This window comes from Acipenser ruthenus, chromosome 21, assembly GCF_902713425.1.
Source record: "Acipenser ruthenus chromosome 21, fAciRut3.2 maternal haplotype, whole genome shotgun sequence".
In the NCBI taxonomy this organism is placed as follows: Eukaryota; Metazoa; Chordata; class Actinopteri; order Acipenseriformes; family Acipenseridae; genus Acipenser; species Acipenser ruthenus.
Window position 1 is genome coordinate 4,933,863 of NC_081209.1, and position 27,959 is coordinate 4,961,821.

General features: G+C 40.1%; 1 protein-coding gene across 3 annotated transcripts; it reads left to right on the forward strand.

The window, feature by feature from the left end:
• Window positions 1–26,570, forward strand: LOC117426959 (MLX-interacting protein-like). Of its 3 annotated transcripts, none has more exons than XM_058994471.1 (17): window positions 1–672; window positions 9,400–9,506; window positions 10,034–10,119; window positions 10,277–10,366; window positions 10,480–10,521; window positions 11,381–11,615; window positions 12,537–12,626; window positions 12,936–13,024; window positions 13,527–14,136; window positions 14,948–15,054; window positions 15,597–15,720; window positions 16,345–16,469; window positions 16,764–16,880; window positions 17,107–17,234; window positions 17,845–17,968; window positions 19,997–20,092; window positions 24,109–24,193. In XM_058994471.1, exons 1-16 carry the CDS (start codon window positions 368–370, stop codon window positions 20,090–20,092), a joined length of 2,475 nt encoding a protein of 824 aa, XP_058850454.1. In that variant the 5' UTR covers window positions 1–367; the 3' UTR covers window positions 24,109–24,193. The 3 variants fall into 3 exon arrangements, with proteins under 3 accessions (XP_058850454.1, XP_034781414.2, XP_034781416.2); XM_034925523.2 differs by lacking the exon at window positions 19,997–20,092 and adding an exon at window positions 20,982–21,111 and having other exon boundaries at window positions 4–672; window positions 24,109–26,570; XM_034925525.2 differs by lacking the exon at window positions 19,997–20,092 and adding an exon at window positions 20,982–21,111 and having other exon boundaries at window positions 4–672; window positions 11,450–11,615; window positions 24,109–26,570.
• Window positions 26,571–27,959: the final 1,389 nt, after the last annotated feature.

Here is a 27,959-nt window from a genome sequence, read left to right on the forward strand (position 1 = left end):
CTTGCACAACGTCTCACATTCCAGAGCTACAAAAATACATTCTGTTTCAAGAGCCGTTCCTTCCAGTCAGTGACAGAGCGTGGGCGTGCTCTCCCCTCGTCCATCCAGACCTCTCCTGCGCAGTGACGTCTCAGATTCGTCGAGTCTCCCAGATTGTAGTTTGTTTGCTTTCGCTCCTTTCTTTGCCCGGTCTGCTAGACTAGAGAGAGATAAAGAAAGAAAGGAAGGAAGAGAGAAGGAAATAATGAAAGAGAAGGGGAGCGGGCACAGAGAAGAAAAATGACGAGTTGGCGGAAGTTAATTGCCGTCACGAACGCAAAAATAGTTGATTAGAGTTTCGTTTTTAAAAAATAAAAAAAATAACAGCATGGCTGCGGAGGAGGTGCGGGTGTGCCGCCGGGCCCCGGTGGCTATCAAACAGGAGCAAGACGACGATTCAGACGCTGAAGAGCCGAACCTGGGGCCCAAGAAGTCGGATGGACAGATCATCCATAGCGGTCACTTCATGGTCTCTTCGCCTCACAGCGAGCACCCACCAAAAAAGGGCTACGATTTCGACACGGTCAACATGCAGACCTGCCAGACGTACTGCTTTGGGAAAACAAGCACCTCTCACTTCTCCATCGACGCATCCCTAACCAAACTGTTCGAGTGCATGACCCTGGCGTACAGGTAAATATCCTAGAAGCACAGCGGCCTGCAAAACGAAACCAGTCGTAGTAAAACACACAGGGATGTGCGCATTTCCTATATCATTTTAAAGCTGTTAACACGTCATATGTACTCGTCTGTATGTACGCAGCGGTCCTTTGTGCCTTTGGTAACGTTATGTTTATAATATAAGAAAAATGACGGTTGCAACCCCCTTTTTTTGCATATGATAAAAACAGGAAGTTAGAGAATTCTAGTGCATATATTATGCAATGTGTAAACAACCCAAAATGATACTCCACCATCTTCAAAACAAGTACAGATTGTATTGTAAGTTGTATTTGATAGTGACTAGGCTGTTGCAGGCGGGTATAGAAAGTGTGTGAATTTTAAATAAAAAGATGATTTGAGTGCTCGGGAAGAAAAAAAAAACGATTAAAAATAATAAGATATTGCAGCCACTGCAGCACCTTCGTTCATAAACACTGAAGCAGTAATAGCGTTGCAGTTCTAGTAAAGGACACTCTCAAGAGTTGATTGCAAACCCAGCCTGAAAGGTCAAAGTCCTTGCCTGATCTTTCCCACTACTATTATCCCTAAGTATACCTCCCAATCGATTACCAAATACATCTCCACTCAGTTACATAGGCAGAGCTGGCTGGCTGCCTAACTGATCTGAGCGTTGTGTAGAGGTGTTTGCCAGTGATCCTGTTCAGGTAATGTAAACAGACTCCAGTAGTTGGATATAGTATCTGTATTAGTTTGTTCAATATCAGAATAGCCCCTGGTGCAGCAAGTAAGGGTTACCCTGTCAAAGGAACATTTATTAAACTGGCCTATTGCTTTACATTTTAAAAGAAACTTAGAAATGCAAACTGACTGTATTCTGTACCACTAGTACTGAACTAAGAAAATAAGAACATATCCACAGTGTTGCTAATGCAGATTTAACTTGCCAGACTAGTTGCAATTAGTTTTTTGAAAATACATTTAAAAAAAAAGACTACTTGAATCACACAGATCTAAAAGCTAGCCTGTCTTATTCCAGTCATTTTCAACAATGTAAATGCAGTCCTGCCTACACTGTCAGAAAGAAGTTCAATCCAGGAACACACAGCAGCGATCAGGTTAGAATAAGGACATTGTCATTACACACATTTTTAGTGCCAACAGATGGTAGTTTGGATCCCCTTTCCTGGCTGCTGATGCTGCATTCCTTGACAAAGTAAACGTTTTAGAATTAACTGCATATCCCCTTGACCTCAGACAGCTGATTGGGATTCAGTGAACAACATAAAGAAAATAACGTATGATAAATTGCACGAGGTTATGTGCCAGCCCCAGGGGCTCTGGTTCCACTCCTAGAACAAACTTGCAGTAGTTTGGCTCTGTTGATGTTATGTATTACAGCGAGTTCCAGACACCTCCCCCATCTACCAAGGAATCCAAGTGGGGGAGGTTATCGAGCGATTACAGCAGAGAAGGTATACTGTACGTGCAAAACACTCTTCCACAAATGACTGAGGCTATAAAGTACTGATATACCACTTAACTTGAGGAATGTAACGTTTAAAGTAACTACAACCATAACATATACATACTGCTGATGCTACGTGCATGGAAATGCGTTTGAGCTGGCACAGATTTAATAGGAAAACAGTTCTGTGTGTCAAGGGTAACGTGTTTGTGAACCTCAGTAATGCGTCAGCAGAGTAATCCTTCCTATTTATATTACTCCATGGTGTAGTGGAGTTAGGATCAGTGGTGTTGCCAAGAAATAAAACTTGAAGCCAATGCAATAATATGAAAAACTTCATCTGAAAAAAACACAAAGCTGGTTATCACTCAAACATCGACACAACATTCAGCTGTTACTCCTGGAAAGATTGTGCAGCAGTTATACACTTTATCATTGTACAAATATAACCGACCAAGCAAAACATATTTTGGCATATACATAGTGTATGTATTTCTAGCCTGGAAAATAATATTCTGATATTAAAATAAAACAGATATTGTTTTTCTCATAAGAATGCTAATCATGTTGAAGAATAGGTATGCTGTGTATACATGTGTTCTCTGTGTGCAGCACTGTATAATACACTATGGCACTGTACAGTTAATGTGGCAGACTAGGGCAGGTTCTGGGTGGGTGGCTGCAGTGTTTCTAAATATACTTTAGGGAGCTCTGAGCTTGTAGCGGTCAGTCTCCAGCTCCTGTGAAGAGGTTTAGGATAGTTTATTTTGGCAGATCTGCAGCACTTGCGTGGCTGATTGGCGGCTGCATTGGATTAAGTTGCTAAAAGGAGTGTAATCCTGTTTTGTCAGGGCTGTGTTGAGGGGAATGGAGGGAGGGTTTGTCTGACATGTGTCATTGCAGCTTTTGGCCATTGCTTTAGTTCACTGGTAATTTTGTGATGGATCACGCTGAGTATTAAGGTACTTTATTAATATCTTATTGACGTGTTAATAAAATATGAATTAACAGGAATAGATTACAGTTAGTGGATATGGGTTGACGGGGAACCTGTTGCTAGAAACATTGCAATTGTGATGGAACCATTTCAGGAACTATAGTACAGTGCTATTAAATCTCTTTAGACTCGAATACATTTTTAAGCACTTCTGTGTATTTCAAAAATCACTTGCATTAGAGAGAGAAATGTTGGTTCCATGCGTAGTACTTTAGAGCAAAATATAACCATGCATTGATTGTAAAACGTTTACAGTGATAACTTCACTTATGTATTATATTCTTCACATGCCTTTGTATTGTGCATAATATTTTTTTTTCCATCTGGTATTTAGTACCGTTTTATTTGCTTTTAACATAACTTCTACACTGCCATACAGTAAACATCATTTTGATTTGTCCAGCCCTTGTTACTGCGCTCAGATAAAGCGCCTTGAAGATTACTACTTTAGGTAAACATGCTGTGAACTTTTCTCCTCTATTAATAATGTTAAGGATATTGGCTGTATTCTGTGAAAGTACTCCCAGAAGTCAAGGTTTGTTTTCAGCCTGCAGATTTGTGATAAATTGCATTCACTGTTCAGCAATGATCCCCTGGAAATGTGTTACCTGCTACTATTGTGATTGAGGACTGCGTTAAAAAATAACCAGTGCATTTCTGCACGGTTTATGATCACTAAATTCAGCACCTTATGTCAGTCGTGACTGCAGAGACCCTTTGTGTTTGCCATGTTTAGCCTTTTTATTTTAACTTCATCAAAGAAGAGAGATTTGAAAGTGTGCAAAGTTTTTTTTTTTTTTTTTTTTTTCCTGTCCTACAAGTTTGTTCTGGTTAATAGGGGAGTGTGTTCCTGAATTGCATACCACAGCCGTGTAAATACTGCTTGTTTTGATATATGTTTTTCATTTGTTGTACAAATCCTGCGCAAACAAAAGCAAGAAAAATAAATAAATAATGGGAAGATGTTCCTGTTCCTGCTGTCCATTGCACTTTTACTGCAATCTGCTTTGTTGACTTCAGTCCTGACACGTAATTGAGATCTTCAGGCAGTTCATGGCTAATATCCCAGGTCAGGTAAAAGCTGCTTGGACACTCCATACTTTCTCATACATTGCATGAAGTCTGTGGAGATGCATGAAGATGTTTGTAGCTGTGTGGCATGGCTGAGCTCTGCAGGCATGTTGGTTCTGTTGGGTAGCTGCAAATGAAGGTGTCGGTGCAGGTAATTGTTACCTTGCAAGCATTGGCTTTCACAGTAGGCTCAGATAGAACTGAGGTATCATGTATCAACTGAACTGAACAGTAGCCAGAACCTGTTCATTAAAATCAGATTCCTGTCCAACTTCAGGTGTGTCTTTTTTTTTTTAAAAACAACTATCTCTATCCAGTACTTTCACAGTGTTTGCTGGTTTCATTTGTTGCGTCATAACTGGAATTCATTTCTGTGCTAAGCTTTCATACACATTTAGTCATGCACACTACCTCCACATCGGAGGTTCTTGTCATTTTTATAATTAATTCCACCATACTGAGCACAGTCTTTATGTGTAGCTTTTGGTTATAACAGTATTGCATGCAACTTGATCTTGCATGTTATTCTAGATGTCCTCGAAAAATATTACTGTCAGGAATAAAAACACGGTAGTGTGCATAGCATCTGAAATAGGCTGTGCTATCTCTGCCAAAGCAGGCTGTCTTAAAGCTTTACTGGTATGCTGTCCTGTTTTACAATGTGCAGAAATAATTAAGACAAGCTTAGGGCTTTTCCACTGTACCTAATTCCAGACAAGGTTAATTCTTATACAGTATACACATTTTCAAGATTTATTTATTTATTTCTTACTAAAGCTCCTTTCGCACTGGCGCTCCTACCCGGGTCACAATCTCCGTAAACCATGTACCCGGGTCGACACGCTTTGGAACATTTCTGTTTATCCATATTTCTGTTGATTTTAAGACACAAAGAGCCAGTTTGCAACAGGGATGAAGAAACATTTGCTCTAATCAACATTTGGGCCAATTTGAAGTGTTCGTAACAAACACGGCATCTTGAAAGCCTGAACAGTTGAAAGTGGTTGCTGCTTCCAGGGCATTTCATACACGCCTTGTGTACTTGTTTCTGTTTCCAAGTCAACCCTGCTTCTTCAAAAAGCAGTGTGAAACAGAGCAGCTGACCTGCAGGACACCGGGTCACGACCCTGGTAGAGCATGCCAGTGTGAGAAGGGCTTAAGTAAGGTCTTTACTTTTGAAGAAGCACAGAAAGCCTTAGGTCCGTATTTTCCAGGTGATTTTATTTGAAAAATGAGACTTCACGGTGGGCAGGAAAGGTTACTAAGTGCATGCCAGGCAGGCATCACATTGCATGTAGAAGACTGCAAAAACAATTCGGTTCAGGTACGGTAAAAGCAATGCGAAATAGAAAGGGAATACAGGTGCTACTTCAAGATTCCATCATAGTGCATTCTCTGTTTAGCAGTGGCTCTGCCTTCTGTGGTATTGTGATAATAGTTCTGGTGCACAGCACGCAGCATCTTGCAGCGCAGATGTGGTGAAAAGAAGCACTTGATGGATAAAGTGGGTATAAGAGAGTGGATTGCGTTCTGCTTGCGCTTCCAGGAAGAGTAAGAGATAAAGTGTCTGCTAGGAAATGAGAACTTCATTGACCTACTTTACCAAAAAGTACAGGTTGAACCAGTATCTTAAATTGTAGTTCATGACTTGCAACCACCCCTCTTGTTTAGTGATTTATCAGTAAGACGTGCTGATTACTGCATTTAGGAACCACACCTGAAAGAGAGAGAAAATGTGTGTTTGTACAGAACAAGGAATGTTTTAGCACAAAAACACTTGAAACTAAAGAAGCCAGTGCTTGCATTGCTATATCCCAGTAATGATCTGAATTAAAGGGTCAAATATACTCCATCATGCTAGAGAGCTACACTGGCACACAGATGTGTGAGTCTCTGCATGACATTGGTAGCTTTCTGTAGTGCTGTGAGTTCTACATAGATGGAGTTGTTGTTGTTGAGCAGTCGCTGTTATTTTATCCCCTGAGAAACGGCTCTGGTTTCGTGTTTCTTGGTGTGAATAGTTTCTGAGCAAAGCAGACAGCTGATGTTGTGCTGAAGTTAATACTGTGCTGGCTCTGCTATATCTTAAAGTCAGCTTTTCCACCTCAAACTTCTCTGAAGAAAATTGAGAAAATGGGGAATGGTGTCCAGTATCCCTTCTGGTGCAGTTTGTATCCAACAGTATGGCAGATTGGTACCAGTTTTGACTTTTTTTCCATTTGAGATGGCTTGCAGATTACATCTTGAATTCAGTCTCTACAGCCCAAACAGTGCTGCAGTAAATCCCAGAAGTGTGCTGGCTTTTAAACAGCTCTGGCTGTCTCAGTGAAGTGACCGGCTCAGAAAGTGTTTTATTCCTGCTTAGAGGACAGCCATTGCCAGTAAGCCATGAAAAGTCCTTATCCGCCCTTGTAAGGCTGTAGCCGTATGCAGATTCGTGACACTTACTTGCCTTATTATTCTGAAGATATTTGTGACTTGTTCAGAATCTTGCAGTTGATTCAGTTTATGTTTCATGCCTTTGTGCAGTCAAATCAATTCTTTCTCCGTCAACTGTAATGCCCAATGGTAGAGTTTTTTTATTTAAAAAATGAACATGTCATGGACTCAAATATTCCCCGATTGCATGAATAAAATGATGTTTCCTGTAAAGCTGGTATGTCGGATGTGGAAAGTAGAATTATTGGGCTGAATCATGATTTAATATTTTTCTATCTTGATTAACTATATCTAACTTAAATTCATTTTGTTTGCTTTAACAGTGTGCAGACCATTTTCTGTCTTTACAGAAATGGGCAATAGAGTGGAAATAGACTCAAAAGAAGGGTTTAGAAATTCTATTGCAGGCTTGACCTGCTCACCAGGATAATGAGACTGAAGTCTGCTATTGGCACAAGTAACAGTGCTCGTCAGCTAGACGTCAGGAGAAAGCCTTGTGTTTTTAGGGTTTACTGTACTAATTGATACCGTTTTCTGTTCAAAGTTCCCTACTGTTAATTTGCTCCTGTACTTTTACTATCGACTTCCAGTATAAATAGGAAACGCACGTAACTTGCATTCATACAGCCTGTCTTGGGGTGAACGTTGCAGTCACTTGAATAAATCTCTTGTCTTTCAATTTAGCAAACTGCATTAATGCAGAAGTCCAGTACAAAGTTAAAACAGTAGGAAATTGCAATGGTTGTCTTGTATATGAAAGTAGTAGACTGATCCCGAAATCCCATGAATGAGCAGATTAAATGCACATGACCTCCTCCTGTGTGAATGCTGTTTCTGTCTCGACACAAACGCCAATAAACCTCTCTCTTTTATTTTATTCGAAACTGCAGAGCAACGACTGAATCCCACACAGGGCAGAGTTCAGTTAAGTAGTGAATGTCAACAACTGAAAAGGGATTACTCAGAATGGTAATATCGTTTGCAAATCATTGTCCCAGCCAAGCTTGTACTGTAGGCTTATATACTGAACAGGGAGTCATTTGGAGATGACAGGCTGCCAAATCAGAGCAAGAACGCTTTTTATTGTTTGTGCCATTAAAGTGTGACGTTGCTGTGGCAGGGCAGAGGCCCTGCTGCTGTAAGTAGTGTGTGTGTGGGTGGGAATGTAAGGCTGGCAGGGACGGGGTTAAATCTGGAGAAACCCTTTGTTTGAGAGTGGTGTTTGGAGAAGGAAAGCCAGGGAAGTGTAGCTCAGCCTGGCTCTTGTTAGTTTTGTGTTGGACTCTTATTTTGGCCCTCGTGCTGTATTTGCTTGTTTCTTGTTGGTTTGTCCTCCTGTGAGATTAATAAACCTGCGCTTAAACTGCAGCATTCCAGCTTCGGAGTCTAAAACTAGTTCCTCTAAGGCAAAACTAGTTCCTGTCCAATACAATACAATACAGTACAAGAGTCCTTTATGCTACAAGTTTAAATAGCCTTATTCATTTCCCTTTTCATATCCAGTGTACAAACCACTGATAATTTGTTTATTTAGCAGACGCCTTTATCCAAGGCGACTTACAGAGACTAGGGTGTGTGAACTATGCATCAGCTGCAGAGTCACTTACAATTACTTCTCACCCGAAAGACGGAGCACAAGGAGGTTAAGTGACTTACTCAGGGCCACACAATGAGTCAGTGGCTGAGGTGGGATTTGAACCGGGGACCTTCTGGTTACAAGCCCTTTTCTTTAACCACTGGACCACACAGCCTCCTAATAATAAGCTTAGTATGTCTGAAGAACAGCAATGGGGCTAAAGTTAAAGTAATAAAAGAAAAATAATAATTATAGGTCAAAATATTCTGTTAACCTAAATGGTGACATAAAGCCCAAGCAACACACAATAAAATTGCAGGCAGTTGGGGTAATTTATACACGCAGCATGCCTGAATATTTTGGTCTACAGAAAAACTAATCTTGGGCTATCCTTATTGAGTCACTTATCAGGCACATGCTTTGTTAAAGCACTCTGTCCTATTCACAGTACAGTGGGCACCATGTGTGTGACAAGAGCTGTCTATTTGTAGCTTGTGTAATTTAGCATTGGCTACTCTAGCTCATGTTGTCACCCTCAGCCTGCATCTGGTAAATTTTGATGGAGTTGTCTTTCACAGAGGTTGATATTGTGCAGGTCTTTGCAGTGGGAGGGGGGGTACATTTTAGGAATGGCAAGTGGAAATTCAATATGGTCAAACCGTCCAACATTCCTCCTCTTCCCTATACTTCTTCATCAGTTCTAATTCTTAAACTCCTCCCGAATTAAATGCAATGTACAGTCAATTCTCGTGAGAGCGAACTCAGATTAGACATTTTGTATAACTCCTGCATCTTGTGATGATCAAAAGAAACACAGTTGGGCTTCCGAGTGGCGCATCCGGTAAAGGCGCTCTGCTTGGAGTGCAGGATGCGCCCTGTAGTGTGGAGGTCGCTGATTCGAGTCCAAGCTATTCCACTGCCGACCATGGATGAGAGTTCCCAAGGGGCGGTGCACAATTGGCTGCACGGTGGGCCTGAGTGAAAAGAAGCGGTCGGCTGACAGCACAGGTTTCGGAGGACAGCGCGTTGACTTCTTCGCCGCTCCCGAGTCAGCGAAGGGTAAAAATCAATTGGCGATTACAAAATTAAAAAAGAAAAAAAAAAAAAGGTACTGTACCTTTTCAAATGTCTAATGATTTAACATGTCTTGGACACTTTTTTTTTTTGTTCTGTTTGTTTTTTTATTAGTGGGAAACTGGTGTCACCAAAATGGAAAAATTTTAAAGGACTGAAGCTGCTATGGAGGGACAAAATCCGACTCAACAACGCCATCTGGAGGGCGTGGTATATGCAATGTAAGTAGAGTTTCGAACTCCCTGTTGACTCGTCTTGAAGACCTGTTTTATTTGCTGTCTTGTGTTGGTTGTGAAACTGCTAGAGAAGGGTGCTGAAAGGACAGTGCTGCTGCTGAAGTTTTTGAAACCCCGAAGATCACAGCGTAGGTTCATCAAGTGTTCCGGTCCTGTGCCGTATCTTCCTGGCATTAGACTCGTTGGTGCAAGTTTCTATTTTTAAATAAATTCATTAAGTCAGGAGTGTTCAATCACAGTCCTGGAGGGCCATTCCACTCCAGGGTTTAACAGGTAAAGTTATATAATGAACTACTTCAGGGTCTAGATGGGGGTTGAATTGGTTCAATTAAACAATTTAGAACAGTGTTGGAACACAGACCAAGAGGTAGGGTCAGCTTTGGCCACCCCTGCATTAAACCTTTGAACAGGGCCTGTTATACGTATTAAATATGACCGTAGTTAGCCGTACTGCACTAGACGATGTTGGTAATTTTTTTTAACAGTAATAACAATATATCTCTTTCCAACAGATGTAGAAAGGAGAGACAATCCTGTGTGCCACTTTGTTACTCCACTGGATGGATCGGTAGACATGGAGGACCATCGCAGACCAGAGGTGTGTTGAGAGGTCCAGAAAACCTTCCAGAGTCTATTGCATGATGCAGTGCAAACCCCAGACTCGACATGGACATGCAGACCCATGCATTGCTTATCATGTACAAAGTTATTTGAAAGAGTTTGTTTTAATTAAAAAAATTTTTTTTTTTCTTGAGGCAATTGCAACTGAAGGAAAATATTGGAAAAGAAGAATTGAAATAGTAATCAGGGAATATCACAAATGGAGAACTTATTTTAAGAAAAGGGTAAGGCTTAGACTTTTCATTACTTAACAAGACCATGCAAAAATACTGAGTCAGTAGATTGACTGTGAATGTATTGGAAATAATCCTCATTAAATTGCTATGTTCACTTTCAGTTACAGAAGCACAAAGATGAAGACCTCTCAAGCCTTGTCAAGGTCAGTATTCATTTTACATACAGCACCATTTTCTTGATTTGATTGATGAATGTCCACAGTGAGCATGGGGCTGTGTGGGTAAAGATGAATAACATATTGACCTACTGGTGGTCATTTTGCCTGTGAGTAGCTGGTCTTGGGTCAAGAAAAACATGCAGTACACGATTTAAGTTGAGTCATATTCACCAAAAGGCCATTTAAACAAATGTGCAATTAATGACATTGACTGTAGAACAACGTTGATAAAAGCAAAGTGGCTCTTTCAAAGCATGGCAGCCCAGGACCTTAATTATTGAAATGAAACGGTTGAGAGTCTTGTTACTACCCGGTCTTGTATTGTTTAAATGAATTAAGTAATCACGGACATGATTGGAATGGACTGAAGAAGTTAATCTATATCCACCAATCTATAGCACATGGGCAGGCAATGTGGGCACTTGCACAACCAATTAGCCCCCTGATCAGCACTCACTTGCAACGTCTTGTGGTAACCAAAAAAAGGGATAATGACTTAAACAAATAAATTCTTACTGGTCCAGTTTTCAATTGAACACTTTTTTAATTTATCCTAGAATAATGCAAATATTTTAAATTATCAGTGTTTTTTATAACATGTTTTTTTTTTTTTCATACAATAACTTTACTAAAAAAGTTGCTACTTTTTAATATCGGGATGTTTAAGAAAAGTTGGAGTGCTTGATTATAAATGTTTCAAGTGACTTGGTGTGTACTCTGTACATGTTTGACTGTGTGACTAGGTTTGGATTCCTTGCAGTTTGTTTTCATTAAGTTTGTTGGATAGTGCATTAGCCATTGCATGCAATGTACTGACTGCTTGATGTGCATTTTCAACACAAAGGGTGCTGGGGAGCAGTACTCGTTGTTTGGGGAATGCTATCCGGACACCTTCTGTGTCTCCTTCTGCCAGGATGACGAGGTGGGGGCCTGGCGAGCGAACAGGAAGGGCCGGGACACCCCGGTGCCTATGGAGCAGGACATCGACATAGAAATGCTGATGTCAGAGTTCACCGACACACTCTTCTCCACGCTCGCTTCCCATCAGCCCGTCGCCTGGCCCAATCCTCGAGAGATCGGTAAGAAGGAATGTTTATTAATAAATGATTTACAGAAAAGCAAAGTAGCAGCATGTGCATTGAGACTTGTCTTCTGCTGAGGAAATTTGAGATACGCTGCCTGGGTGCATTATTAGTCCTCTCTATCCAATCGATTTGGCATTGCCCTAGTGTGGGATGTGTTCTCTTGGGTCACTTGATTACTCTTAAGAATCGCTGCGGATCAAGTCCACTCAAAGAAGCTCCTCTTAATCTTTGATGGCGGTATCTTCTTTCAAGGCAATAATGTACCCAACCTCCATGCCAGAATTGTGAGCGAATGATTTGAGGAGCGACTGAGACTTGAGGTGTCTTCCACGGGCAGCATAATCCCTGGATCTCAGTCCAGTTGAGCATGTCTGGGATGAGCTTGAACGACACATTTGTTATCAAGATCGGCTGCACCAGTTGTGTGAAATATTAGCGACCTGAATGCATTACCATCTCTCGACACTTTCCAGCACCTTAGTCTAATCCACATTGGGTCAAGGCTGTGATCAGGGCAATCCGTAGCCCAACCCAGGACAGGTCCTAATAAAGAATTCAAGCAGTGCTTGTTATAAGTGGTACTCAGGGGAGTGAAGGTACACAAGAGTGCACATAACTGTAGTAATGCTTTAGTAATGACACAAACACCTAAGTTCATTACTGAAATGATTTTCTAGCTAGCTTTTTTGAGTTTTTTATAAGCGTGGTAATGATTCTTCAGTGGTAGGGGCCTATAATGTAGTTCTTTAAAAGCTTTTGGGAGCTGGGAATGTGATTCTCTGCAGGAGCTTCATCTGCTTACTATACCTGCAGTTGTAAAATGAGATACAAACCAGAGAGACTCCTGGAAATGAAATGTTGAATCCTAAGTTTTATTAAAATTGACCTTTTATCTTTATTTCTGTCTTCTAACAGCACATGCCGGAAACGCAGATATGATTCAACCAGGTTTAATTCCTCTTCAGCCAAATCTAGATTTCATGGATACATTTGAGCCTTTTCAGGGTAAGTTTCAATTGATCTGAACTGTGGTGAATCTACATTGTTTAAATAATTGAAAGATCAATTGGATAGATCCCAATGTGTTCTGTTGACATGGATCATGAGGTGAGCTCCTGTTTGAAGTCCTGGCAGCAGCCTTGGAAAAATAGATCTTTCATTTATTATTTTACATATTTTTGGTCCTCTCTTGAGGTAGCATTAAGTCCAAAAGTATTACAAATATGCTTCCGACTATTCCCTTATCCATGAAGTGCGCACTACTGATGTATTGTATTCCTCTTTTTTCCTAATTCTTTTTTTTTTCTTTTTTAGATTTCTTTCCTTCTGTTCGCTCGTCTTTTTTCCCTTCATTTTCCATCCCTTCAGTTTCTTCGATGGCAAGCAGCAATTGTCCAACTCAGGTAATTACTGCAATGCAGTAAATATGTTTGTCTGTTTTATGCCTTGAAGGTTTTCTTTGCAAGTTTTAAAAAGCATCTCTCAAGTATGCTGGACCGACAACAGGCCAGACTATTGCAAAACATGATCATATGCAGAAGCATGCCTAAAACCGTAGATTTTTAAATGGAAGCTTTTAAACATATATTTTTATATGCTGCTTTTTATTAGTGAGCAGTTTAGACGTTTTTAGTTCCTTTTTGTAAAGGGCGCTGGGATTCATGTTCATTATTAATATAAATGAAATTGATATGGTGTTGTGTGATATGGTAATGCAGGGCAGTGACTTGTGAATATGCAACTAGAGCTCCGATTTTTAACATCTGTAGACTACAGGACAGCAGTGGCTAGGCTGTCTTTCTTTACCTTCGTAAAAGTTAGAGGCATGACTCCAAACTGTTTAACCGTGACAGATGCTCTCTATTTGTTTTGTTTTACTGATTTATTCTTTCTGTTTTGTGTTAGACCTCCATCCTGACATCTCCAGTCTCCTCTGCCAGTCTCAGCCAGGAGCCGATTCCACCTCCAGTTACCCCTGCTCTTTCAAACACAAGCAATAAGAACTGTTCCAGTGCTGTCAATGCTTTCGGACAGACAGCAGAGTTCAGGTCACAGACACCTCTAGCAAACCAGCAGACGTTTTTACCTGTGTTTCCCCCGTTGGTGCCCTCTGTTCCCTGTGCAGCTGATGCCGCCAGGGTTCCAGCCCCTCCCTCGCCCCCTCCCCAAACCGTCCAGCCCACTGCAGTGCCTCAGAATGGAGCTGGGGGAGTCACTCAGGCCTCATTCCCTTCAGCAGAGACTCCTAAGTTTGGATTCAGCAGCACTTTGCAATCGTCTGTCATTACGCACACTGCCTCCGGTCAGAGCCCAAGTCTCATCCTCACAACACGCCCTCAAGCAGGGCCCCGCGATGCCTCTGTGATGCCTCACTTTCAGCCCCAGCCCTCTGCACCAGCTCAGACTTTTGCCCTCCCAAAGCCAGTGCAACTTAAAGGAACAAGGGCGAAACCACTGCAGAAAATCGTGCCTGCTCCCACACCCCTAGTGTTTAAAAATGCTTTCATAGCACCAGGTAATACTAGCGCTGGATTTGTGCTTTTGTGGAAAAGGTGGGATGTTTTCACACTGAGATCTCTCTTTTATAAAGCTGTTCTCTACTAGGCTTAAGTAGTGCAGGGATTTAAATAGTCTTGCATGTCTCTTGTCTCATGTCTCTCATGTTTGTAGAACTGAAATGGTTTTATTAGTTAAACTTTGCAAAATTAAAAAGTGAAGGGAGTGGAGGTGAGACACACTTTTGACCACTAGGTGTCGGTACAACAAAAGGAATTCTTAAAAATAAAACAAAAAAAGTACAGTTTAATGTACAAAATACAATTCATTCTGTAGGCACGTGGGTTGCAAGGGGTTATACATTCTGGTTCAAGTAGCAAACTGCACAATCTATATTAGAGAAGTATCTGAGTACCAATAGATACCTTTCCAATCTCAAAGTAATTCATGTACTAAATCTGCAATGGCTCTTCAGGTTGCAGGGCTGGTGTTAAGCATTGCTAAGCAGTGTGTGGATGTCAGGTCTTTGAAGTACACCAGATGGCACTAGCCTTTCATCTCTAGAGGCTTGTCATTGAACCATGATGATGATGATAAGTGGAAGTTATAGCTCATTACAAAATCCCAGGCAGTTAAGCACAGTCGGCACATTCATTCAGTTACTCTCTGATGCTTTCTATGAAATGTGCTCTTTAATAATAGCGGGGATCTTTCAGTGAACCAGCACAGCAATAACGTTAACAATGTATTTATTTATTTAAATTATTAAAAAATTAATAAAAACTTGTCATTGATATAAAGGCGTGCCAATTGTATTTGTTTTTTTTCAGCTTCCTTTCCTGGGCAAACCAGTGCTGTGATTGTCACCCCTGCACCTTTAAAAAGTGAAGGGGTATCCCCACCCAGTGTTGTCCTTGCACCCACTGCCATTGGAAGGGTGAGGGATACTTGAAGGGGGTTATTAAATTATGGGGTTCAAGTAATATCCTCAATAACTGTAACACTAAACAGAGGTGAATATAGTAATAGTAATAGGAAATTATCAGTAGCTGTATACATCTTTCTAAATGTCTTCAAGACAATAAAACTTGTCAAAACATTAGTTTCTATAAATACACTTTGGCTGAGCTGGCCTGTTCTGACAGGCAATTTGAAACTGAAGAACAGTTCCTGAACTAGGGTGAAAGCAGCTTAGCACAAACCATCAAAAAATACAGAAAAATCTCTCTTGGTGTATTTTAGTAATTACAGTAAGAACCACTTGCAATCATTGCCAAAAAAAATTAGTTTAAATAGCAATGAAGAGCATTTGAAGCTACTTACTCTTTAAACCAATCATGTTCAAAGTGTGACTCAGTATATGTTTTCATTTGTAGACATGTGGCTATTCCATTGAATTGATGCATTGCTTGTATAATGTAATATAGTCATATATAGTATTACAAACATGTTTTTTTTTTTTTGCTTGAAAATCCCCAGAACCCAGGAGTGACCGAGTTCCATATATTGCAACCAACAGTAACCTCTCAACACCTTATCATAGCCAAAGATGAGCCGGGCTCTTCCACAAACTGCAGAGCGCAGACTCCTTCTCCTACATCTAGTAAGTGAAGTGGAGGGGGTTCTAAACTAGCCACTAGTCTGTGTCCTTTGAATGCACACTGTATATATTTGTGTGAGTTAGTATTTAAGATTTAATGGGCCATTTCCAAATCTAACATGAAATACTGTACTATTATTATGGCTTCCGGTAGACTTCTGTGAAATCATTGTGTAGTTTCTTTTGATTAGGTGATAAATAAAATACCAATTTTGTTATATATAACATTTTTAAATGTTCTCAATCCTAAAAGGGAAAGGACATGACAGAAAAATATATATATCTATATCGTGTGCACGTCTTAATATCTTGTAGCCATGAGATAGTAAGTCGTTCCCACGAGATACCATTTCCTCTGGTATTGCGCAGTGCTGTTTCTCTTCTGCACACGGCTGACCACCTTGTTCAGGGAAACGAGCATGGATACCACTGGATGGCAACCACATACTATCAAGAAACTGAGCAATTTATTAGGATTTTCCCATGACAACTAAAATTAGGGACTTGTGAGAAATGTTCTGTGTCAGGTAGCAATCGTGGCCTACTGTATAAAGGAGTACACTTTATTGCCCCAGGCTAGATGAGGTGGGATGGCAACCTCCATGTTTAGTGCTATCTCTTTTCCAGACAGGGAACGTCACAATTCAGGTCAGGGATCTCTATGCACTTCCGAACAGATTCCCGATCCCCAGTCATCCCAGAACAGCTCCACCAGCAAATCCAAGACGGACTCGTGCATCGTTGGATTTAAGGTTGATTATTTATAGAGATCTCCAAAGTTTGCAAATTGTTTAGTCACTTAAATAATTGTGTTTTACTGTTGATCAGCGGGATCAATGTGATCTACTCAAGTTCTTCCATTTTTGCTTTCTTCTTCCTGAATCTCAACACATTTTTAAATATAATGATGTAGCTTTATATAATTCATCTGCAAACAGCAATATGTTCATGGTTTGTTTCAGAAAGCTCATTTATTGCTGTGTTTTGAGTGGTTTCTGCATATCCCGAAAAATTCAGTGTTTCAATCTTTCTGTCTTTCTTATCAGAGCCGAAGAATAAACCACATCTCTGCAGAACAAAAGAGGAGATTCAACATCAAGATTGGTTTTGACACCTTGAACACTTTAGTCCCAGTTTTAAAATCTCAGTCAAATTCAAAACCAGTAAGTTCAGTTTTAAATATGGCTCAAAAGTAAAATGCTTGACTTTGTTACCTTTTGCATCAGAATCTAAAACGTGTGCATGTTAATAGTAGCTGCGTTCAATCGCTTACTATGGTAAGATCAGTAGATGGTGTAATTTAAGATACAAGCTTCTTAAAGACTAAGCTGCTAAATTTAGATTTTAAATGTAATGCTTGCAGTGTCTTCTCGCTTTTTTTTCTAATAGATAAGCAATGCAGCCACTCTTCAGAAGACTGTGGAATATATTGCCAAGTTACAACAAGAGCGAGCGCAGATGCAGGAGGAGGCCAAACGTCTCAAGGATGAAATTGACACGCTCAATACTTCCATCAAGTGAGTGCTTGTCATGTTTATTTCGGTATGTTCGTGCATAACCGAGATCAACTGAAATGCAGAAATCAATTTTCCGGGGTTGTATTGTCTTCGTTCGTTCATAGGTTTGGGTACAGACATTTGTTTTCCTTCAGTTCCATTTAGGGTCTTATCCTAAATGAAGGTGCCCCTATTAAACCATACTTTTGAGAAACTGGTGTAGCTCTGAATCAAGGTTGAGTGCCCCTTTACTGAGGCACCAACATTCCTTTCTACAGCCCCGTTAGGCTCTCAAGTCTGTCTGTCAGAGCAGCAGACTTTCTCATTGTGACTGCAACAGAGAGATGCAAGTTTTATATATGACAGAACAGGAATGCCATTTAGACTCCGATTGCTTAGCAGTTTGATCCATTCCTGGTTTCCTGAGTTTGTTAATGAGCGTGTTTCTCTAGACGCTGCGGCTAATCAAGCTTGTATTAACTGTGTCTTATTTCCACTCCTGCTGAACACATGTCCAGGATGACATTTTCAAAACAGCCAGTAGTGCCATGTGACCTAATCGTTTGTGGCACGTCTCTCTCTTGGTGTTCTTGCTCTTGTGTTTCTTCACCACCTCTTGCCCTTCTTCCAGTTGTTGCCAGCAGCAGCTCCCTGCTACAGGAGTGCCGATAACGCGCCAGCGTTTTGATCACATGCGGGAGATGTTTGATGACTATGTGAAGAACAGGACGCTTCAGAACTGGAAGTTCTGGATAGTATCCTTTCACCCCTGAGGGTTATAGACACCCGCCTCCTCGGAGTGCTGCATCTCTGTGTTGTCAAATGTTTGGGCTTCCCTTAATAATAATAATATATATATATATATATATATATATATATATATATATATATATATATATATATACAGTACTGTGCAAAAGTTTCAGGCAGGTGTGAAAAAATGCTGTAAAGTAAGAATGCTTTCAAAAATAGACATGTTAATAGTTTATATTTATCAATTAACAAAATGCAAAGTGAGTGAACAGAAGAAAAATCTACTTCAAATCAATATTTGGTGTGACCACCCTTTGCCTTCAAAACAGCATCAATTCTTCTAGGTACACTTGCACACAGTTTTTGAAGGAACTCGGCAGGTAGGTTGGCCCAAACATCTTGGAGAACTAACCACAGTTCTTCTGTGGATTTAAGCAGCCTCAGTTGCTTCTCTCTCTTCATGTAATCCCAGACAGACTCGATGATGTTGAGATCAGGGCTCTGTGGGGGCCATACCATCACTTCCAGGACTCCTTGTTCTTCCTTACGCTGAAGATAGTTCTTAATGACTTTCGCTATATGTTTGGGGTCATTGTCATGCTGCAGAATAAATTTGGGGCCAATCAGATGCCTCCCTGATGGTATTGCATGATGGATAAGTATCTGCCTGTACTTCTCAGCATTGAAGAGACCATTAATTCTGACCAAATCCCCAACTCCATTTGCAGAAATGCAGCCCCAAACTTGCAAGGAACCTCCACCATGCTTCACTGTTGCCTGCAGACACTCATTCGTGTACCGCTCTCCAGCCCTTCGGCAAACAAACTGCCTTCTGCTACAGCCAAATATTTCAAATTTTGACTCATCAGTCCAGAGCACCTGCTGCCATTTTTCTGCACCCCAGTTCCTGTGTTTTCGTGCATAGTTGAGTCGCTTGGCCTTGTTTCCACGTCGGAGGTATGGCTTTTTGGCCGCAAGTCTTCCATGATGGCCACTTCTGACCAGACTTCTCCGGACAGTAGATGGGTGTACCAGGGTCCCACTGTTTTCTGCCAATTCTGAGCTGATGGCACTGCTGGACATCTTCTGATTGCGAAGGGAAGTAAGCATGATGTGTCTTTCATCTGCTGCAGTAAGTTTCCTTGGCCGACCACTGCGTCTACGGTCTTCAACGTTGCCCGTTTCTTTGTGCTTCTTCAAAAGAGCTTGGACAGCACATCTGGAAACCCCTGTCTGCCTTGAAATTTCTGCCTGGGAGAGACCTTGCTGATGCAGTATAACTACCTTGTGTCTTGTTGCTGTGCTCAGTCTTGCCATGGTGTATGACTTTTGACAGTAAACTGTCTTCAGCAACCTCACCTTGTTAGCTGAGTTTGGCTGTTCCTCACTCAGTTTTATTCCTCCTACACAGCTGTTTCTGTTTCAGTTAATGATTGTGTTTCAACCTACTTATTGAATTGATGATCATCAGCACCTGTTTGGTATAATTGTTTAATCATACACCTGACTATATGCCTACAAAATCCCTGACTTTGTGCAAGTGTACCTAGAAGAAATTGATGCTGTTTTGAAGGCAAAGGGTGGTCACACCAAATATGGATTTGATTTAGATTTTTCTTCTGTTCACTCACTTTGCATTTAGTTAATTGATAAATATAATCTATTTTTGAAAGCATTCTTACTTTACAGCATTTTTTCACACCTGCCTAAAACTTTTGCACAGTACTATGTATGTATGTATGTATGTATATATATATATATATATATATATATATATATATATATATATATATATATCTTCTTTTGATTTTGTTTTTAAACAATTGGAAGCATTTGCTGTACGTGCTTGACGAGCGTGACTTGCATGTGAATTAACCTCCCACTTGGATTTTTAGTAATCATCTGCTGAGATAAAGTTCCCAGTATTCTGGTAATGTACCCCATATCCATGACCTTTTTCATCTTTCTTGCTTTTAGCCTGCTAATACATTTATCTTGATTATCTTTGACTTAAATGTATCATGGGGAAGTTTGGGGTCGGAATATATTTCAAAGGAGGAATGACCACATTGTTTGTCACCTGGAGATCTCTTCAAACTGTGTTATTAAGATGGATACAGAGATAAGTTAAGATAAAAAAAAATCACACTTTGACTTTCAACCATTTTGATGACTGGATTCTCTCTTGCAGGGGATGTACAGCTATGGCCAAGAGTTTTGCATGAACTGAAATTTTAGGATTGAGACCAAAGAAAAAACTATAAATATAATTTAGATTCATTTTTTATTTAACATCATATAATCAAATAAACTGCAAAATAGTCTGCCGGAAGCCATAATACAGCAGTAGTGCAGTATTTCATATTGGAATTTGACATTTTTCAAGTTGTCAGTTTTCGTTAAGTATATGAAAAACTGCAAAGCGGTAGTTAATGTAACATCATTCAGCAGGTTTCATTCGACTTTATCAAGCACAATTAGATAAGGTGAGGCAATACTTTTGGCCATAGCTGTATATCACCCCACAAACGGGATATAGTGGACATATATACGTGTGCTATCTTGTGAACTCTTCATCCAGTTTTATTTCTGAACAGATTGTTCAGAAATTACAAAATGCATGGACAAATTAGTGTAGCTGACACACACCTGACCTCCTGATAGTGGGAGCACTTCCTGGATTTACTGTGAGGTTGGAAATTGTAGCTCGTTTCCATGGTAATTTATCCAACCTGCATGCGACCTTAGCTGCAGGGCTTGCTGGGAAAGAACCACCAACATCCGTCAAACTCGCATCGTATGGAAACCCTTCACTAAACTCGGGTAGACTATCAGTGGGGATGCAGGAGAACCCGGATCAGTTCGGACTGGCCATCGGTCTGTGCTGATGTAAACGAGATAGAAGACTTAATGGTGCTTTTATAGAGGTCATGCATTTAAAATCCAGAAAGGCTTCTCTGTGCAATTTATTCTCTAGGCGTCTACGTTTGAATCCTTAACCCTTTTGTCTAACAGTTCAGCATAATCATTAAACCGTTATTCGAGTCCTTCAATGGGATGGTTTCAACAACAAGTTTAGATGACATGTGTAACACCACGCTGTCCTGGCTGGATGAGCACTGTCCGCTGCCTGTTCTGCGGCCAAGTAAGTATAAAACCACCAAAGAGGTTTACCGTCCTTCATTGTCGTAGTTACGAAATAGGAGCTTTCAAAATAACAGCAATCTGCTCCTCTTTCAACGAACCAGAGCCCTCCCCGAGATCTGTCCTAAATGTACCAAATACTGGTTAAAATGTTTGAGTACACACAAGGAAATGTAGGGCAGTATTGAATTAGATTGAAGTATTGATAAAAATCGCAATCTACACTCCTCTCGCTATTCTCTTCTATCATCTCTCTCCTTTGGGATCACCTCACTATTAGGACTGCTTTTATGCAGTCTGTTTGTTTGCAACTGCATGTATTAAAATGATTGCATTGTCTTATCTGCTGTCTGCAAAAGACTGACACAGCAAAAATGGGGAAAGCTGAAAAAAAAAACTCGCTCTGTGACGCTCTGTGACCGCATCCTCTGAATGATAAGTCTTAACGAAATGGAAATGCTCAGTGATAAGTATTGGTTTTTTCCCGGGGGTTATTTTTACTTACTAATCGTACAGTATTATTCTGCCTGTGGAATATGCCATGTTGGAGCAATCCGATCATCTTGCAGTCCTTGCTGACAAGACTTGGCACACTGTTTGCTTGACCCGGATGGAGTAGTAATTGTGGTCATGTGGTCCTACTGAACCTCTGATGTGTGGTATTAGCAAAGGATTTCCTATGATCTTAGGTCAGTGGTTTATCTCATGGGAATGTCTTTTATTTTTTATCTCTCTCTCGCTCTTTCTCATATATATAATTTTTATTTATTTATTTTTTAAACTGTACTGCTTCTGTCTGGCTGTACCCCTTTACAATTTCTGCCCTGCTCAATGGCGCCACAGTTGCAATAAAAGGCTAAATCTGATTAACAAATTTTAGTTTTTTTCCTTGTTTTATTTTATATAATTTGTCACAACAGTTCGGGACTGATAAACTGCTGGTTTAGGAGAGAATACCGAACAGTAATTTTAAACTTAATTCTACGTCTTTTGGATGCACAGAATCAAGAGACGGTATTTGGAAATCTCTTTGGAAACGCACGTATTCGCTTTCTGTTCGGCAAAGTTATTATAAATAATTCCCAATGGTCTGCGCTGTCAGTGTTTACGTTTCCATTCACTTCCCTTCTTGATATAATCGTGTGCCATTTAAAATGCTTACAACATTAAAAACATTACCCTCAAGATAAAACTAGAATAATAACTAACAAATAACTAACAGCTGCCAGTGTGTGCCAGTGCAAACCCGTCACGTACCAGTACGCCTACCACAGCTTGAAAACCACTGAATTATACGACGGGTTGAAAGCTGTAAAGTTCATGAGCAGCACAGAGCGCTCTGAGCAGAGCTCTCCACAGGCAGAATCGCCAGACGTCTGCTTCACCCAACCTAAGGAAGTCCATTCACGTGGATAATTGGGAATCTATTCTATGCTAACCTTTGAGCTGCTAAACAAAAACATATTTATGCACAGTGCTTTTAGAGATATTATGAAATATTTTTATAAAATTAATTCAAAATCATTATTTTCTTTCACTTTTTCATTGTTATTTTTGTATTTCTTAGTCGTCCTGCATACCCCCTATAACCCTTAGAAGCACCCCCAGGGGCACATGTAACCCCCTTTTGAAACCTCCTGTCTTTGATTGTGTTTGCAACAGTGCAGTGAACAGGTGGTGAATATGCTGCGACACATACTGCAGATATAACTCCACTCACTGTGAACCCCAAGATTCAAAACTTTAAGACCTGGTAACGCAGGAAGGACCATCACATGGGTGGTAAAGGGTTTTCATATGGAGTCATGTCGTGTTTGGGTTATTGTGTTGGTTGGTTGGCCTCAGTATGTGATACAGGGAGGGAGGTTTGGCACCTGCAATCCTTGATAGCTGCTGTAACGTTATTCTCGTCTCCGACTGATTTTAAAGAGTAAGTAAATCTAGCATTACCTGTCCCTGTGTGTTGCTGCAGCTGTTTAAATAACGTACCTGCAATTTATTTTCTTTAACATCCTGACAACTTTTTACACTTACAACTTTTAAAGTCAGTTTCAAAGATCTTTTCAAAGTCCACTCTAGTGTGCTGGTAGCGTAAGGATCATTGTCAAGCAGGTAACACGACAAGAACGATCCATGATATGGCAAGGAACAGAAAAGCCACTTCTGCAGAAAGTTAAAGGACTGATCTCAAACCCCACGTGCACCAGAGCGGACATTTTGAAAAGAGCTTTGAAACAGACTTTAAAGTTGTAAGTGTAAAAAGTTGGCAGGATGTTAGCAAGGGGAAATTCTAGGTACGGAACATGTGGGGATGTGTAACGCTATCGTTTTCAAAACCCTGTTACTTGCTCTTTTAAGATCTTTTGCATTTGAACTTCTTCAACACTGCAGGCCTGTATACAGGTCTAGGAAAGATAACACCACTTCAGTGCAGACCGGTCTAGAAGTATAAAAAATAACCCCAATTAAGAGAAGACCAGTAAACGAAAGAGTTGACTATCTGTTTAAATATGGTTATAAAGCAGGCAGCCGTTCTTTCAGGATGTTCGGAATATGCTGGTGCAATTTTATTTTTAGATTCTGTGTCGTGCCGAGATAAGAAACATCATACATTTAAGAAAAGGAGAAGTGCACCAAAGATATCAACATTGATAATACAGTACTTGTGTGCAGTCATCATTTGGTTTTAAAACTGTATTCATGATAAGTGTACCAGTATTGTTAACATGTACACTTTGCCTGAGGCAAGGGAACTATTTTTTTTTTTTATTTATTTATTTTTTTTTTAAATTATTTAGTGTCCTGCTTTCATGACTGTGTTGGCAGTATCTACAATAAAGACTTCCTCACTACATCTGCGATTTTGCGTGCTCATATCATTTTTCAAGTTCTGTATGATTTTGGGGCTATTTGGATACTTGATACAAATCTTTAACATTTAACAGAAGTGCTCATCTAATCCTTTGTGGCTGCTTGTTTTTTATTTTCTCTTCTACAGTGGTCTTACGCACACTGCGCCAGCTCAGCACCACAACCTCCATCCTGTCTGACCCGTCGCTTTTGCCCGAGCAAGCAACACAGGCCGTCCGCAAGATGAACAACAGAAGCGGAGAATCTTAGCTAAGAACATTTGGGAGCATAAGGGGTTCTCTTCTCAAACTCTCCCACTCCGCTATAGGGATTTTTTTTCTCTCTCTTTTGCGCTTGCACTAAGCAGTTCAGGCTGTTAACTGTACAATCCATATGCGATGGCCATTAAACAGCAGAGGTCTGTCCTGCCGTGTGCAGGTGTGGCGCTCTCTCAGGCTGGAGGGCTGATCTCGGGTAAGCTGTGGGTGAAGGAGATGCAGGTGTCTACAGTGAAGCACCACGCCCCGGGAACGTGTCGGGATCGCTGCCCCTAGGGGTGCAACACAGCTTAATGAGTGGCAGAAGAAAATGCAGCAGAAAGGAACAGTGCATGGCCCAGGCTGCACTTTTACAGTGTCATTGAACATTTTGAAGATGGTTTAGGTAAAGGGAAATGCATCAGGATGGATCTTAATTGTCTTTTTTTAAATCTGTTTGTACATTTTTTCCCCTTGTGCTTTTTTTTCTTTACATATACATGCACACAACTGTTACACAATATGATTTGCCAAATATATTATTTTACATGGGTACAAGCTCTTCAGTCTGTACCTCTTCCAATCTTGTTCTTGTAGTTCAGCTCATCTTGCAGAACGCCTTTTTAATACAGGCTTCTTGGAGGTGAAATCTGAAAGATCCATGTAAACTACCTTATTTGAGAAATATGTCCATTGTGCCAGGGTGCTACATTAACCCCACACCTACACAGAATGCAGAACCCAGTAATGACCTGCATTTCAAATAACATACAGGTATTATTATTGATCCCTGGATTATGCTGAGACATGCACAATAACACTGTGTGATGAATCTCTCTAAATTCCAGGTTCTATATACAGTAGGTGTGTCAATAATGTATGGATGTATTTACACTCAAGTGCTCAGGGGTATATACATGAGCTTATACAACTACCAAATATGAAATTCAGGGACAGCTGACCCAAGATACATTGGGTTGTATTCACAAAGCATAGTAGCCAGTGATTACTTATAAAAACAAAAATGCTTTAAATGAGTAACTTGGTTATTTTAAGAGCTGTGTATCTTAGTTGTTTCTTGCTAGTTCTGCAACATAAGTACTTTACACCCTTCCCTTCTATAGATATTTTGTTTGACAATTGTTGTGTTCCATTTTTTGCTTTTTTTTCAGTCTTCTTAAGAATTCTCACAGACTACATTTTTTGGTGTTTTTGATTTTTTTTAAGAAGGTTCTGTGTGTTGTTGAAATACAGCTTTTCACATATGTAAATGTATGTGTATATCTGTTTTCTGTTCCACATACTGTAGGTGCATACAGTTGAACCTGCTTGGACAAAATACCTAAAATCCTGGACATGCAGCATGTTCTAGAACCATTCAGGGGGTGGGCACATTAATTGTGCTGTTCGGATCTGCAAAACATGGAGCTTTAAGTATTAAAAATATTATTCCGTTTATACAACAATACACACGTCGACTATTTTTTAGGGCCTGGTTGGAACAAATACTTATACATTACTTTTGTGAGCCTTAAGTAGCAGCGATGGTGTTCTTGTAGGGCTAGTGTCTACAGTGTTTGTCACTCACATGGTTATGCAGGTGCTTTATTCACCACCTACATAAAGAAGTAATACTGTGCTGCAGATGCTTTTGGCTGGCAACGTTATCTGGTTTGACTTCAGTTGTATATAGTAAAACACCCCTCCATCCCTCCACTGCTGAGCTTTAGTCATATGAAGAGAAAACGCAGGAGTGATATTACCACATTTTTGGCTTCAGAATCTGATGGGTTTATACCAATTAGAGCAACTTTATGGAGATGTTAAAGTAGTGTGTTTTACTAGTTATTTCTTAGGTTACACTCCAAGGGAATGTAACTACAAGGCAGTCCGTGTCATGTATGACTTCAGGATGAAAAGCTCCTTACTAAATCTTACAGGTGTGTGTTTTTTTTTTATTGAGCGCGTTTCATCGTAAGCACTGTGAAACTGAATCCAGTAAAAAAAAAAGTGCTATGCAAAGAAAAAACTTTTTTTTTTCTTTCAATATTTGTTTGGTTTCAGACAAGGGTCTGAGAGAAGCTGTAGCTGATATGACATGTATCATCTTGTCTGTTTTTATTTGTTACTGTGAGTGATCATTTGATATCTGCTGCGGTGCAGAATTGATATATTACAAAGTTATAAAGAAATACACATTGTAAACCTAAGCTGAATTCTTTTACATCGGTGCTATTAATGGTCTTTGTAGAATAGAGTTCTGCCATTCTTGAGAATTAAATTGCTAGGCAATCCGTTTTGGATTTAAAACTGTAAATATGTTTTCCTATTGAGTAAACAACTTTTTAAAGTCCGATTTATCCCATGTTTCTTCATTTTAAATGTTGTTATAACATTGCTTTACCACATTAAGTAGTGTGTGAATCATGTTGTATACTGGCTCAAAACATATTCAACGTTTGGTAGGTCTCCCCACAGTGGCAAAGCAAGGTCCTAACGAGAGCCTTTACTACTTCGAGTGTAGGCATTATTAAAAGACCGGTGGAGGAGATTAAGAAAAGATGGATCGATATTCCGAGGCGCACGAAAGAAAGTCTCATATGCAATGAGGGCTCACCCTCCACCGTTATTTTAGTAATGTCTACAAAATGTCTTTTTTTGTAATATGGCATTCTGGTTCAGACAGTATTGTTAAATTCGAGTTGGAAAGAAAACGGTAAAAAAAACAACAAAAAAAAACAGGGGCAGATAACGCAGTGCAGTTTTTCGACCATATATACCATACAGATATGCTTTAAAATCATACATAGAGTAAGAAATACAGAAGAAATAGGAGAGTTATAACTGCATAAGACGTTAAGAAGATGTAAGTCGTAGTTAAACTGAAGACTTCGTATGAAGCTGTATGGAGGAGTTGTTGCTGAACATATTGCTGTACAATGGAAGGATTATCCACGCGTTTGGCTGCCATGGATGTAAGTAAATAAAACGTATTGTTTCTGAAGTTTGAAAAGTCTATATTTCTGGATTATTCTATACGAAATAACAAGTTGAACTAATATGCGAAGCACAGTAATTGGATGATGCGTCGTCATGTATAACCTACTTCAAACTCTGAAGTTGTACATTTGTTTATTAAGAAGCCACCGCACATTCCATATTGTATTCATTTGTCCTGGTGATGTATTTCGAGCTTGTAACACACATCTCCATGTGCTACAAGTACTGCTTGTGCCAAAATCTCCATATTGGTAAATTTCAGTTTTCGCTTCTGAGCATCCTCATCACCATGGCGAGTACCAGGCTGAGGTCTTTGTGTGCCAATGCATTTTGGAAAGTGTGGCCTACACACGCAGGGTTGACTCAAACCCGTTATTTATTTCAGTGAAGGGTATTTAAATTGGTTGATTGCGGAATCGCCCGCTTTACCTAATTAGTCTTATAAAATAGGTCGTTGTTTTGACGCTGAGTGCCGCCGTAGTGAACACGCACATTACTTGGTTTTTTGCGGTCGGTTTTTCCCCTTTATAAATCTGGGCCTCAGTCTTTCTAGTGGTGCATTTCCGATCAGGGGCATTTGAGATGGAACACTAGTTAACTGGTGGTCAGCCGCGTGGCTTGTGGGGTGGTGTGCCCACAGCTGTGAAGTGGCTTGTTGGACATTCCTGCAATGGGGACACTTCTGAACGAGTTTGACTCGGTTACAACAGTGTTGTTTTCCATTTAGGATGCTTTTAATTTG

Coding starts and splice junctions, on each gene's coding strand:
- LOC117426959 (XM_034925523.2), top strand. CDS start 368: ATGGCTGCGGAGGAGGTGCGGGTGTGCCGCCGGGCCCCGGTGGCTATC. Junction 11,616..12,536: donor GCCCAATCCTCGAGAGATCG/GTAAGAAGGAAT, acceptor GTCTTCTAACAG/CACATGCCGGAAACGCAGAT. Junction 17,969..20,981: donor AGAACTGGAAGTTCTGGATA/GTATCCTTTCAC, acceptor TTTGTCTAACAG/TTCAGCATAATCATTAAACC.